The sequence below is a fragment of the Macaca mulatta genome, chromosome 7 (genome assembly GCF_049350105.2).
Source record: "Macaca mulatta isolate MMU2019108-1 chromosome 7, T2T-MMU8v2.0, whole genome shotgun sequence".
Lineage (NCBI taxonomy): Eukaryota > Metazoa > Chordata > Mammalia > Primates > Cercopithecidae > Macaca > Macaca mulatta.
The window spans coordinates 144,350,936-144,365,980 of NC_133412.1; the positions used below are offsets into that span (position 1 = coordinate 144,350,936).

The following is a 15,045-nucleotide window of genomic DNA, read 5'->3' on the forward strand; positions in this document are numbered from 1 at the left end:
CATAGACTGCATCTGGGGCTCCATTTGAAGAACCATTTGTAGTTTTACAGCTTTGATTCTGGAAGAGACAAACTTAACAAGGAGGTTAAAGATACAAGGAGTAGCAGTATTACAGCTGCTAGAGGTCCTAAGAAGGGGAGAATTCAGGGCATCCGTTGGCTGAGGAGGCCCCAGGGTCCACTGTTTTTTAAGCTCCTCTGCTCTACGTTGTATTTGATCTCGAATTTCCTTAACTTTCTTGGTGACAATTCCAGATTAATTAACGTAATAACAGCATTCTTCTCCTAAAAATAAAAAGGTTCCCCCTCTTTCGGTGGTTAGCAAGTCTACAGCTCTTCGATTTTGAAGGACTACTGCATACCCCGCCTTTCGCAGTCTTTTTTCTACAAAGGAACTTCCATCAGTATACAAGTTGAGGTCGGGATCAGTCAAAGGAACCTCTAAAAGGTCCCCTCGAGTGGTGTAGGTTTGAGCAATTACTTGTTGACAATTATGTTCTATCATTTCTTCATTGTCTGGAAGAAATGTGGCTGGGTTAAGAGTTGCACAAGTGTGCAGTCACAGCACTGGCCCTTCAAGTAATAGAGCCTGATATTTAAGTAAATGTTGTCGGACAGCCACAAGTCTCCTTTAGCAGTGACTACGCCATTCACATCATGAGATGTGCACAAAGTAAGATCTCTTCCCTGTATTATCTTAACTGCTTCAGATACTAAGACTGCTACTGCTGCCACTACCCGTAAACAATGAGGCCAACCCTTTCCCACTACATCAATTTCCTTACTCAGGTATGCCACGGGTTGCAAGCTCGTCCCTCAGACGTGTGTATGGACTCCTAGAGCTATTCCTGTTTTTTCTGTGACATAAAAGAAAAGTCTTGCCCCGTTGGCAAGCTCAACATTGGGGCTTGGGTTAGGGCCCTCTTTAGAGCCTGGAAAGCTGCTTCTGCTTCTGGTGTCCATCTTACTAAATGGGTATTGGCTCTCTGAGTTTCCTTAATTAGTGTATATAATGGTCTGGTTATTTTGCTGTACCTGGGAATCCATATTCGGCAGAAACCTGTTATGCCAAGGAACCCTCTTAGTTTCCTTAGGGTTTTGGGATGAGGATAAGCCAGTATAGGCTGGATACACTCCTCAGTGAGGGCCCTGGTGCCTTTGGATAATTTTAGCCCTAAGTATTTTTTGTTTGTTTGTTTGTTTGTTTGTTTTTTGAGACACAGTCTCGCTCTGTCGCCCAGGCTGGATAGAGTGCAGTGGTGCAATCTCAGCTCACTGCAAGCTCCACCTCCTGGGTTCACACCATTCTCCTGCCTCAGTCTCCCGAGTAGCTGGGACTACAGGTGCCCACTACCACTCTGGCTATGTATTTTTAGTAGAGATGGGGTTTCACTGTGTTAGCCAGGATGGTCTCGATCCTGACCTCGTGATCCGCCTGCCTTGGCCTCCCAAAGTGCTGGGATTACAGGCATGAGCCACCATGCCTAGCCAGCCCTAAGTATTTAACCTGCTGTGAGCAAAGCTGAGCCTTTGGTTTGGAAACCTTGTAGCCACAGGTAGCGAGGAAATTTAAGAACACTTGGGTGGCTTGATGGCACAAGGTTTCTGAACGGGCAGCTAAAAGTAAATCATCCACGTACCGAAGGACAAGAGTGTCCAGGTATGAGAACTGGCTCAAGTCTTGGGCTAATGCCTAGCCAAATAGATGGAGGCTATTCCTGAACCCCTGGGGTAAAAGAGTCTAGGTGAGTTGAGATGTTGGGTTTGAAGGATCTTCAAAGGCAAACAAGAATTGAGAGTCAGGATGTACAGGGATGCAGAAAAAGGCATCCTTAAGGTCCAGGACTGTAAACCACTCTGCTTCCTCTGGTATTTGGGAAAGCAGAGTATAAGGGTTAGGTACAGTTGGGTATAAAGAAACAACAGCCTCATTGATAATCCTGACATCTTGCACTAACCTCCACTGTCCGTTGGGTTTCTGTACTCCTAAAATCAGAGTATTGCAGGGGCTATTGCATGGTTTTACTAGGCCTTGGGCTTTTAGACCCTTAACAATCTTTTGGAGTCCTTGTTGGGCCTCGGGTATGAGGGGGTACTGCCTTTGGTAGGGAAAGGTGGCGGAATTCTTTAGTTTAACTCGAACAGGACAGACATTCTTTGCTCATCCATATTGTCCTTCTGTTGCCCAGACTTCAGGATTAACTCCTTCCTCAAGCAGGGGACAACAAACGGGTGTTCCTTCTCCTATGTTCAGGTGTATAATGGCCCCTGCTTTTGCTAGAATGTCTCTCCCTAACAAGGGAGTCGGGCTTTCAGGCATAATTAGAAAAGCACGTGAAAAGGGTAAAGCTCCCCAGTCACAACTTAGTGGCTGGGAGAAGTATCTAGTGACTGGCTATCCTAGGACCACTTAATAGTGACAGATCTGGAGGACAGTTGTCCGGGACAGGAGAGTAAGACTGAGAAGGCTGCACCAGTGTCCAGGAGACAGTTAACCTCCTGGCCCTTAATGGTAAAGCATACCCGGGGCTCTGTGAGGATGATGGCATGGGCTGGCGCTTGCCCCAGGCACCCTCAGTCCTGCTGCTGGATCATCTGGTTAGTGGCTTCTGACTCAGAGGACCCTCATGCCCTGGGACAGTGGCCTTCCAGTGATTCCCTTGACATAAGGGGCATGGACGAGGGGGAGGATTACTTCTACTTGGACAGTCTTTTTTAAAGTGTCCTTGTAGACTGCACTGGAAGCAAGTCCTACTGGGCATTCGATTTGCCCAGCTTTCCCCTTTTCCAGAGCCTCCAAAGTCCGCTTGCTGAGGGCCATGACTAAAGCGGTGGCCTTTTTTCATCCCGTTTGTCCCGTTCCGCCTGCTCCTCCTCATCTCTATTACAAAAAACCGAGGTTGCCAAGTTCAATAGGGTTTCTAAATTTTGTTCTGGGCCTAAAGCGGACTTTTGAAGTTTTTTTTCTAATGTCTGCAGCTGACTGAGTGATAAACTTATCCCTTAGGATTAATTGGCCTTCAACAGAGTCAGGTGACAGGGAGGTATGCTTCCTCAATGCCTCCCTTAGTCTCTCCAGAAAAGCAGTAGGATTTTCTTCCCTTCCCTGTGTTATAGTGGACATCACTGAATAATTCATAGGCTTCTTCCTAGTTTTCCTTAGTCCTTCTAGCACACAAGTTGGCAAATGTCTGCGACACCAATCTCCATGTTCTGATTCTGTGTCCCAGTGAGGGTCTACACTGGGCACTGCCTGCTGGCCTGTGAGGAATCGTTCTCTTTCCTCTGTTGTCATCCTATCATTGACCTGACTGAGATACCAGAGATCGCCAAACCCTCGAGCTGCAGTTAGGGCGGCACTTCTCTCATTTGGGTTAGTGTCTCATTTAGCAGTAACATTATCTCTTTCCATGTCAGATCAAAGGATTGTCCTAACCCTTGTAAGACATCAGTATAGCCATCAGGGTTATCTGAGAACTTACCTAGGTCTATTTTAATTTGTATTAAGTCTGAGAGAGTAAAAGCTACATGCACTCTGGGTGGGCTGAATTCTCCTCCTCTCACTGCTTGGATGGGGCATAATCGGGGAATACTGGCACTCTTTGGTTCATTGTTTACCCCTTTGTCTATCTCCTTTTGGACCGTTTGGGTTGAAGGGGGCTCCTTATTAGTTGGGGAAGGAGTCAGGGGGACGCTGGGGTAGGGAGGTAGACTCTGAGGGCTTCCTGTAGGGCATAAATCACACTTTTTACATAATTGCGAGTTGTCTCTTAACAAAAAGAAAGTTTGTACATATAGCACTTCACTCCATTTGCCTTTTTTCCTACAAAGGAGGTCTAGCTGTAAGATGGTGTTATAATTTATACTTCCCTCAGGTGGCCAGGTTTCTCCCCCTTGAAGAGGATATCGTGGCCAGGCGGTACTGCAGAAGAACGTAAGTCATTTCTTTCTTAGCGTCTGAGGGTCAAATTGGTCCCAATTCTCCAGAACACATCTTAGGGGCGTTTTTGCCTTGGGGGGAACGTTTCCCATCTGAAAAACGAACATAGGGAAGCCAGCACCCTGTAGTCATTTTCCGATGAGCATTAGTCCTAGAGCATCCTCTATGGTCCTAAAGCTTTTTCCTTTCCAGGGTGCATAACGACCCAGGGACCTCTGCTTATCGGATTAGTTATGCTCACCGATGTAGCAGTCCTGCACCCGTTTTCCCACCTCTCTTGACCTCAAAGAAAGGGGTCCGGGCTGCTGGATTCTACTGGTCCTTTACCAGCGTGCCCAACATTGCCTTTGCGCTAAGGGGTGAGTCCTAGAGCTGGGCTGGGTTCCCAAGTATTTCATAACAACCCAGCTGCCCCAACAAGATGCATTCCCACAAACAAGAGTTCTTATGCAAATTCGTTTCAGAAAGGGTGTAGCTAACCTTTTGAGTCAGGATTGAGATAGTCTTTTGATTCTGTAAGTACTTTGAGGCTTGGCTGAGTGCAAACAGCTCGCATGTTTGAAGAGACCGATTATTAGGCAATTTTTCTAACTCTGCATCCACGGGAGTCTCCGTATCAATTACTGAATACCCATTGTGGTTTTTTTCTCAATCACCTGGGAGGAACCATCTATCCTAGGTCTGGTCAGACCTTTGTATGGTAATTGAGATTTAAATCCCCTGTTAGGAAATCTGCTGGGTTAAGGGAATTATCAGGGGTTGGAGTTACATTACCCTTTTCTAACAGAATAGCCCCATACTTCAAGATTTTTGAGTTAGTAAGCTACCTTTTTCCTTCTTTGACTTAGAATAATTCTGAACTGGTGAGGTGTGCTCACAATGAGGTTTCCTCTAAAAGTTACTTTTCTACTTTTAGCAAAACAGGTGCTGCTACTGACTGAATGCATTTGGCCCATCTGCGGTTACTGGGTTAAGGATTTTTGATAGGTAAGCTACAGGTTGTCAGTGGCCTCAGTGCTTTTGGGCTATGCCCTTATTTATACTGACAACAAAGTGGTATTAGAGTGTTATAGGGTCACAGACAAGATCTTCAATTATCAATTACAGGTTTTAAATTTACCCTGGCTTTTAAAGGAATAGGGCACACTTTTTTTTTTTTTTTACTATTTTTATCTTTTTCTTTCTTTTTCTCTTTGACTCCCTCTTTGTCTCTCTCTCCATCTCTCTCTCTCTGTCTCTCTCTCTCCATCTCTCTCTCTCTCTCTCCATCTCTGTCTCTCTCCATCTCTTTCTCTCTCCGCCATTACAAACTTGGGCCCCTGGCAAGGGTGGTGGGGAATGGGTCCCACATAACTGCCCATGTCAAGAGCTGTATACCTAAATCAGGAGGTACACCAGGGATAAGACTCCCTGAGTTATAGCCTAGGTGCCTAAGGCTTCGAGCTTCCTTAGATCCCTTTGGAGATACAGCTTGGTAAAGGAAACGAAAGTCTGACCCATTAGTACCTAGGAGGCAGGGATCAGAGGAAGTAGATTCAGAGGTAAGGAGAATTTTGAGGCTACACTTTCAAGAAAGTTGTGGTCGGGACCCAGGAGATATGGGTCAGAAGGAAAGGTATGGGAGCATGCATGAGTGACGGTTGAGTAGACACTTCTGGTTGTATCATGATCTCCACCAGCTACTGCCAGGAGTTCAGGACGACAGCTTTCTGCCTCTAGTCGGCCCTCGGCTTCCCCAAGAAAATTGAAAGTGGAAGCTGGCTCCAGGCAGACCAACGTTCCCAACCCAGAAGGGTTGGGGGTTGTTAGAAAGCCCTTCCCCAGATAGCCTCACACCTGAGTCTTAAGTCCGCTGGCCATGCTAATTGTTTTTAACTGGCCGACAGGTGCCCAGTATTTTCCTCCAATTCTAAGGAAGGATAGGATAGAATAGCAAGTGAAAGTGGTCCAATATTACTCACCACTTTGGAGGTCCCTCCGTGGTCACCAAAATGTGGTCACCAGAATGTTACTGGGGGTCCTTGCTCCCAGAGCTCCCAAGATGGTGGCGGGCCACTTCCAAAATGGTGGTGGGCCACTTCCAATGTGGTGGCAAGCCTCATGTTCTCTGATCTGGGGTTCTTGACCTCACGGATTCCAAGGAATGGAATCTTGGGCCACACAGTGAGTGTTATAGCTCTATTAGAAGCCGTGGGTTAGGGAAGAAAACTGTGGAATCCGGTGACTAGTGTTCAGCTCGATTAGGAGGAACCCAGGCATTTAGCCATGCAGGAACAATGACAAGCCTTTAGCCTGACAGGGAGTGGCAATGGGCGCCTCGCTGGATCAGGAGCAGAGTGGACACCCTGCAGGATCTGGAGGGATGGAAGTCAGTGGCGGGTCTGCAATGGCGGCAAACAGCAGTGGTAGACGGCAAGCGAAAGCTCAACTCGAGCCGTAACAAACACGGACCAGAAGAGAGTGCAGCTGCAAGATTTAATAGAGTGAAAATAGAGTGAAACCAGAGGTCCCATACAAAGGGAGGGGACCCAAAGAGGGTAGCCCTCATTTAAACTTTTTCAAAGCACTTTCATATATGTCAGATCCCAACCACCTTCAAAGGAGGTGGAGCAGATCATGTCTCATGTGAGAGCTGACATAACCAAAGTTCAGAGAGGTATAGTGACTTCCCAAGGCCATACAGCTGTCCATGACAGAGACAAAACTAGAGCCCTATCTATCTTCCATGTCTCAACTGTCTGGGAATCCTTATTAAGAATTGTTACTTAGGAATATTGCTTCCTCCCCTTTGGAGCTGACTTTCTCCAGATCCACACTGGTAGCCCTGGATTCTGACACGAGCACTTCAGCTCCTTGACAGTCAGACATCCAAAGCCAAGTGCAGCCTTCGGAGAGGCCACGGCTCCCTTTCCCAGCTCCCTTCCCATGAAAGAAGGTAGGCTGGGCTGTAAATGCTGTTTGGACCACTAAGTCCCTACTTGTTCCACTTTTGAGCATCTGGGAGGATGTCAGCGTTTGCATCCACAAGCTTCAGATAGTAGGGCTTGGGTCTCTCTGTGCCTAAATGACTCAGCTGTGTAAGTACTACCATCCTGGGGGTGGGGGGCGGGGCGGGGAATGCAGCTGGATTACTAAGCACTGCTGTTGGTGCTGGACTCAGCAGGGCGCTGGTCAGAACACCTTCCCTCTAAGAAAGATGAAGGCACATCTCTGGTAGTGGTGAAGCCTGGCCCGGAAGTCCAGGTCCTTGGAAATGACTGGGGCCTGCCTTGCTTGAGTGTGGCCCTGGCATTTCCAGTTTGCAGTTCTGGGGCTCAGGCCCAGCTCCCCTACGTCCCCACTGTCTTTGGCACTTAGTGAGCATGACCGGCTCTACCCGCTCCCTCCCCCACACACCCCCGTGGGCTCTGGACCTTCTTTCCAAGCCAAGGTTGGCCGCTGTCATTTTCAAACTCTTCTTCCGGCCTTTCTTCTTCCTTTTGAGTTCAGGCTCTTCCCTTCTTGGGCTTCCCTTCCTCCCTGTCTGTCGGCTTGTGCTGGAGGGAGCAGCTGAAAGCAAGGATGAAGCATGGTTTTCCAGGCTGACCTTCCTGGGTGAAGATGAGGCCAGGATTCAAGTGCTTTGAATCGTGTGTGTGTGTGTGTGTATGTGTGTGTGTGAGAGAGAGAGAGAGAGAGAGAGTGTGTGTGTGTGTGTGTGTGTGTGTTTATTCCACAAGGAACATCCCCTGAGCTGAACGGATAACTCCCTGCAGAGAGGGTCATGGTCTCCTATGACTCCAACACCCACCCAGTATTCCAGGCACACACAGTAAGTATTCAACAATAATTGTCAAGGATTACGAAATACAGAATGATGGGAAATTAAGACACTTGGGTTCTAACCCCAATTCCACTTGTAGCTTGTTTCATAAGTCTTTTAGCCTCCCCAGACATCCACTTTACACAATTCCGCCCTTACCTCCCATAGGACCAATTAGATAATGGATTAGATATTTTCTTCTGAGGACCAGACAGTAGAATGAGGTAGGTAGAAGCTACAAGTCTAAAGGAAAATTAAAAGATCTCAGCACTCCCATGCTCCTTGTGTAAAAAGAGGTTAAGCAGGCAGAACCCCCTTCCAAGTAGCTGTTAGTAGCATCTTGCATTAGCCAGATCCCCACAGAAGGGTAAGTCCTCAGGCATCTATCTACAAAGGACCACCCCCACAGATCATTCATTCGTAAGTAAACTATCATTTTTGCTGGCCTCCCATAAACAAGGACATGCCAAATGTAACTTTAGGTCTACAATCTAAGTCTAGCTCCTAAAATGAAAGTCTGTTTCATTCCAGGCTGATAATGTCGATTACAAGCATACATTCCCAGGTGCAGAACCAAGAGAGCAATCATTCCTCCCCTACCCAGAGATGTCTGTATAGCTGATTCTTCTTTTACTCATTTTTTTTCCTCTGGAAACATTCCCCTTATCTTATATAAGATGTAGATTTTCTGGGCATTAACTAAAGGCTCACAAGAATGTAACCATTCCCTTTACCACCAACCTGGCTCTCTTCCTGCATGCCTACCCCCTTGAAGGAAATGTATAAATATTAAACCTCCTGAAAACAAACCTCTTCAGAAAAATAACCATGTTTTTCCCAGCTCATGTTTTTCCCAGACACACTCCAAATCTGGCTTAGTAAACCTTGATCAGGAAGACATTTGACACAGTTTGGATATTTGTCTCTACCCAAATCTCATGTTAAAATGTAATCCCCATTGCTGGAGGTGGGGCCAGGTGGGGGGTGTTTGGCCCATGGGGACGAATCCCGGTGGCTTGGTGCTGTCTTCACCAGAGTAAGTGAGCTCTTATGAGATCTGATTATTCAAAAGTCTGTGGCACCTCCCACTCCACTCACGTGTGCTCCTGCTTTTGCCATGTGACATGCCTGCTCCCCCTTCGCCTTCTGCCATGATTATAAGCTTCCTGAGGCCTTCCTAGAAGCTGAACAGATGCCAGCACCATGCTTCTTGTACAGCCTGCAGAACTGTGAGTGAATTAAGTTTATTTTCTTTATAAATTCCCCAGTCTCGGGTATTCCTTTATAGCAATATAAGAACGGCCTAATACAACATTCCTACTAACTGAAGTCCATTCTACAGACTTCCTAATCAAGCAGAGAGCCTTCTGTTCTGAAAACTACTCCAGCCAGACAGATTGATCATCTGACAAGTAGTCTTGCATGAGAGGGACTGCCTTCTAGACCATGAGGTGGGAGTCTACATTTTGGTGTATGTAGAGCGCTTTGGGGAGATCTGTCTGAGGCTGTAAGTATGCTGGCCTTTCTGTACATTTTCCAGAAGCCTGTTCAGGCCCAGGGACAGGAGATGGGTACTGAAATCTAGGGGAAAGCAAACTGACAACCTGGGCTCTGGCATCACAGAATGGCCTTGCCATCTCCAGCAGCACCTTGAGTCAAGAGCTTCTGTGTCTTCCCAGTGGGCAGACTCCAGTGGGAATGAAGTCTCACAATGTGCAGAGGCTCTGGATGTGCCCAGTGCTCCAAAGAGAAGAGGATGATGGTCAGACTGGCCACTCACAAAGCTGCAAGTGCCTGGGCAGGGAGGCCTGCTGCCTTCAACCATGAAATCTGACCCTGCAAAGCCTGTGTAAGTGGAGCCTCCTCTCTACCTCCCCTAGGAGATGAGCCAGTTCTCCCTACCTGGTGATTCTTAGCTATGGACTCTGGTCAAAGGAAGCATTTCCTTCCACATCTTTCAAAGACCCATCAGCTCCAAGACTAAGAATCAGAGCCTCCCCTTTCAGTCCCTGATGGCTCTACCCTGGTTACCGACCACAGGGTCTTAGGCTCCCATGCAACAGAAATTAACATGAGGTCAAGCAAGTTTTCCAGACAAGGCTTATGGCCAGAGAGATTGGACATAAGGGAGACAGTGCAGAAGGAAGCGTTCTCCAGCTGGCTCCCCAAGGGGAGTGCATTACGGTGTCTTAAGGATGGTGACATGCGTAATTCACACGGTGGGTGAACATCATTCCAGGTGCCAGGTGGAGCACAGGATGCACAGATGCAGTAACGAATCATGCTAACACACGCATCACATGATCAGAAAGTGGTGGATAAAAACCCCTTCCTGGGCAGAGATTTTAGAATTACAATGAGGCTAGGGATTAGAATCGGTCATTTTCCTGGCCTATGCACATGTGGGCGATTGAGCTAACTCCCTTGAGTAACATTTATGGTGGAATATTGCTTATTTTAGTTTCCTCAGACACCTTGCAAGCTCTGGTCAGCGGGTATAGTGCTGGTGGGGATGGTGCATCAAGACCTGGTGGTCAGTGGGCATGTGTGGAAAAATACTTTAGTGGGGGCTGGCTGAGTCCTGTCCCTACTCTGTCTCACTCTCGCTCGTCTTTTGGTGGGATTCTGCTGCATCCCACAAGAATATACTAAGTGTGTCTGGGGACTTTTGCGCAGCAGCTGCTGCTGCCCCCGCACAATCGAACCCCCTGCTCTTCTCCCCACTACCCACTCCCGTCAGTATCTGCTCTCCTGTCTCCATTCCTGGAAATTTTTCTTCTGCAGCCTCAGGAAGACACAAAATTTTTGGTAGAGAAAAGGCCAGAGGAGATGAAGAGGAGACCAGACATCTCTCTTTTTGGTTGGTCCTCTGAACTCGTTTAGAGTCCAGTTGGGAGGTGGGAGGTAGGAAGGGAGGGCAAGGGTTAAAGCTGAAGGAGGCTATTCAAGAAACTTTGAGCACAAGTATAGCTTCTTTGGGGCTCAAGAGAAGGTGAGTGGCTCAGAGCAGGGAGACTCTCCCCTACCCCTCTGCTTGGAAGCCACCTCCCCTCTGGTGCCCCGACAACTGGACATGTGGGGAACATGAGACAGATGTTGATGTGCCTATGGTGGACACCAGCAAGGGTGAGAGGGAGGGACTGGGACAAGGAGGAAGAGCTGAGATGCTAGGCATCATGAGTGCAACTGACAGACAGGACACATGGGAGGCATCTCCTTAAACACCCCTGGAAATGGCCGGGCATGGTGGCTCACACTTGTAACCCCAGTACTTCGGGAGGCTGAGGCAGGAGGATAACTTGAAGTCAGGAGTTGAAGAACAGCCTAGGCAACATAGTGAGACTGCATCCCTACAAAAGAAACATAAAAATTAGCCTAGGAGTGGTGGCAGGACACACTTGTAGTCTCAACTACTCTGGAGGAAGAGATAGGAGGATCTCTTGAGCCCAGGAGTTCAAGGCTGCATTGAGCTATGATTGCACCACTACACTCCAGCCTAGATAACAGAGCAAGATTCTATCTCTAAAAGAGAGAGAGAGAGAAAGAAAGAGACAGAGAGAGAGAGAGACCTGGAAACAGCTGGGAACGCAGTGAGAGCGCACATGGATGGGAGTATTTAAGCCAGGAGATAATTGGGTTCCATCAGCAAATATTTATTCTGGGTTTGATATGTCAGATAAAAATTACTAAGACATTACCCTAGTTCTAGAATAATAAGACACACATAATAATAGCTAACATTCATTGTGCTGGGATAACTATGTATAGGGACTATTCAGGTGCTTATACAGGCATGACAACACCAATTTTTCACACCAAATTCATTATTCCCATAGTATTTTTTAGAGTTCTCCAAAGAAACATAACCAATAGGATGTATATATAGAGAGAGGAAGATATTTATTATAAGGAACTGGCTCACACAATTACAGAAGCTGGCAAGTCCCAAGATCCGCTGGGTGAGGTGACAAGCTGAGACTCAGGAGAGCTGATGGTTTAGTTCCAGTCCAAGTCTGAAGGCGTGAAAACCGGAAGAACAGGTGATACAGTTCCAGTTTGGAGGCCAGCAGGCCTGAGACTCAGGAAGAGCCAGTGTTTCAGTTCAAGTCCAAAAGCAAGGAATAAAGCTAATGTCCCAGATCCAAGGTTGTCAGGCAGGAAGAATTCTTACTTGAGAGGTCACCTTTTTGTTCTATTCAGGCCTTTGGCCAATTGAATGAGGCCTTCACACATTAGGGAGAACAAACTGCTTTATTCAGTCTAGTGATTTAAGTGTCCATCTCATCCAGAAACATCTAGAATAATATTTGACCAATTATCTGGGCACTCCATGGATCAGCCAAGTTGACACATTAAAGTTAACCATCACAGGCCGGGTGCAGTGGCTCACACCTGTAATCCCAGCACTTTGGGAGGCTGAGATGGGTGGATCTCTTGAGCTCAGGAGTTTGTCCAGCCTGGGTTATACGGTGAAACTTTGTCTCTACCAAAAAGACAAAAAAAATAGCCAGGTGTGGTGGCACACACCTGTAGTCCTAGCTGTTTGGGGAGGCTGAGGTAAGAGGATTGCTTGAGCTGGGTGGTGGAGATTGCAGTGAGCTGAGGTCGTTACTATACTCCAGCCTGGGTGACAGAGCAAGACCTTGCCTCAAAAATAAAATAAAATAACCATCACAAATTGGTTCTGGGGCAATTTCAGAGCCCAGGCAAAAAGATGGCAGTGGTATCTTCTACCTTAGAGGTGGAGAGAGGTAAACCAGAGAACATCAAATAAAAACGTCATGCAAAAGATGCCATTTGAACTGAGCCTTGAAGAACAAGGAGTATTTTGACAGGTAGAGACAGGAGGAAAGGACAGGCGAATGGGAGGGGATGGTGTGAACCAAGAAATCAAGGAAGGAAAGAATGCAGCAGGGGGATTCATCAAGTGAGGCAAATAGGGTGATGTGGGTAGTGTCCTGGGCTGTGTCCTTGAGAAGTGGACTGTGATGGAGATAAATGTGCAGGGAGTTTGTTGAGTGCTCCCAGGGGTAACATCTGGGGAAGGGGAGCAAAGGAGAGGGGAAGAGAAGGGAAGGGGGCAGGATTGGGCAGGAGAAGTTGGGCTGGGATGCAGTGTCCACCAAGGCCTCAGCTGACCTCTGAGGAGCTTTGGCGCTGCAATGACTCCTCAGAGATTTCCTGAGTTAAGGCACGGGGCTCAAGACTTTACACTCCCACACTGATGCCACGAGATGCAGGCTGCTCTGGGAAAGGGTGTAATGTTGGACAAAATGGATCCCTTCAGCTGAGACAATTCCCAAAGAGGGCTGACAGCTCAGGGTGGTGTGCCAGCAGCATGCCCAGCAACAGGGGGAGTAACTGCTACAGAGGGATCTAGGGGCCCCTCCCTGCATCCACTGCAGGTGGATTAAAGGACGAGGGGTGCAGTGGATGTTCAAGAGCCAACCCTAGCATATCCCGGGATCTAGCACTGGAGATCCCTGTGAGCCACTGAGGACTGTTGAAAAAGGGAATGACAACTCAGGACTCTTCCTTCTTTATGAAGATTAATCTGGAAGACTCATGTAGTTCCCAGACATGGATGAGAAAGCCCAGGGGAATGTGCAATAAGAACCACAAGGACAGAGACCTGGGCACACATTGCAGGGACGGGTGGAGGAAGAGTGAGGGAAAGCAATGGAGAAGGAGCAGACAAGAGGTGGGGAAAGGAAAACTCTAGACTGAGGGTAAAGTCAACAAATGCTGAAGGGAGGCCAAGCAGGATGGGCACTGAGGGGGATCCCATGCAACGGGTCATTAGAAGGCTCTTGGCTGGGCGCAGTTGCTCATGCCTGTAATCCCAGCACTTTGGGAGGCTGAGGTGGGCAGATCACGAGGTCAGGAGATTGAGACCATCCAGGCCAACATGGTGAAACCCCGTCTCTACTAAAAATACAAAAAAAAAAAAAAAAATTAGCCGGGCATGGTGACAGGTACCTGTAGTCCCAGCTGCTCAGGAGGCTGAGGCAGGAGCATCGCTTGAACCCGGGAAGCGGAGGTTTCAGTGAGTGGAGATCGCACTACTGCCTGGCAACAGAGCGAGACTCCATAGCAAAAAAAAAAAAAAAAAAAAAAAAAAAAAAAAAGAAAAGAAAAGAAAAAAAAAAAGGGCCAGGCAGCCCAGTTTTGTGAAATCTCTCTGGGCGCCGCGGCCCACAGGCACCCGGCCCGGCTCGCCCCTTTCCCCGCCGCCAGGATGCCCAAGAGGAAGGAAGGTCAGCTCCGCCGAAGGGGCCACCAAGGAAGAGCCCAAGAGGAGATCCGCGCGGTTGTCAGCTAAACCTCCTGCAAAAGCGGAAGCGAAGCCGAAAAAGGCAGCAGCGAAGCATTGAAACCACCATCTGCAAAGCTCTACATGTTCTTCACGGGGTGATTAATTTCTATCCAAAACTTAGATTCTTCAACACCTATATGAAAATGATAAATTCAAAATTGATCCTTTTAGTTCCTCATTATATGAAATAAAGGGATTAACTGTAGCAGGATAGTCAACCTGAGCATATGGCATGGTGCTTTTTTTCAGGATATATCTTCAGACAAAAAAGGTGCAAACAAAAGGGAAAAGGGGAGCAAAGGGAAAACAGGCCCAAGTGGCTAACCAAAAAACTAAAGAAGATTTACCTGCAGAAAGCGGGGAAACGAAAACTGAGGAGAGCCCAGCCTCTGATGAAGCAGAAGAGAAAGAAGCCAAGTCTGATTAGTACCATATACCATGTCTTACCAGTGGTCCATATCTCCCTTCTTGCACAATCCAGAGGAATATTTTTATCAACTATTTTCTAAATGCAAGTTTTTTAGTAGCTCTAGAAACATTTTTAAGAAGGAGGGAATCCGACCTCATCCCATTTTTTAAGTGTAAATGCTTTTTTTTTAAGAGGTGAAATCATTTGCTGGTTGTTTATTTTTTGGTACAACCAGAAAATAGTGTGGGATATTGAATTATGGGAGGCTTTGACTGTCTCGGGTGTCAGCTTAATATTCCATACATGGGGGGTTAGTTTTTATATCCTATAATACAAAGCATATTAAATGGCAATATGGAGTCAGTCCTGCATTTAATGTCTTGAACATTTTAAATTACTTCTAGTCCCATGTTGTTTTCTAGTAGAATTGTTTTCTAAAGAAAACCACTCTGATCATGGCTGTCCCTGTCGGAATTGTGTGCACTCTGTAACATCTTTGGTTGTTAGTCCTGTTTTCCTGATAACTTTGTTACTGTGCTGTGAAAGATTACAAATTTGAATATGTAGTGTACATGCTAT

At 47.1% G+C, this 15,045-nt stretch overlaps 1 protein-coding gene and 1 pseudogene across 1 annotated transcript; one reads left to right on the top strand and one right to left on the bottom strand.

Annotated features, from left to right (window-relative positions):
• Window positions 1-2,883: 2,883 nt before the first annotated feature.
• Window positions 2,884-4,031, bottom strand: LOC144329790 (uncharacterized; annotated as a pseudogene).
• Window positions 4,032-6,247: 2,216 nt separating this feature from the next.
• On the top strand, window positions 6,248-14,786 carry LOC144329791 (non-histone chromosomal protein HMG-14-like). The gene is made up of 4 exons (XM_077938821.1): window positions 6,248-6,375; window positions 6,522-6,595; window positions 13,943-14,108; window positions 14,307-14,786. Exons 1-4 carry the CDS (start codon window positions 6,248-6,250, stop codon window positions 14,482-14,484), a joined length of 546 nt encoding a protein of 181 aa, XP_077794947.1. The 3' UTR covers window positions 14,485-14,786.
• The last annotated feature ends 259 nt before the right edge of the window (window positions 14,787-15,045 follow it).

Bases quoted from the DNA above. Each gene is read 5' to 3' on its own strand.
- LOC144329791 (XM_077938821.1), top strand. From the start codon at position 6,248: ATGGGCGCCTCGCTGGATCAGGAGCAGAGTGGACACCCTGCAGGATCT. The intron at 6,596-13,942 runs GTATAGTGACTT...CGCGGCCCACAG, and splicing joins CATAACCAAAGTTCAGAGAG to GCACCCGGCCCGGCTCGCCC. The intron at 14,109-14,306 runs GCATTGAAACCA...GCTTTTTTTCAG, and splicing joins CCGAAAAAGGCAGCAGCGAA to GATATATCTTCAGACAAAAA.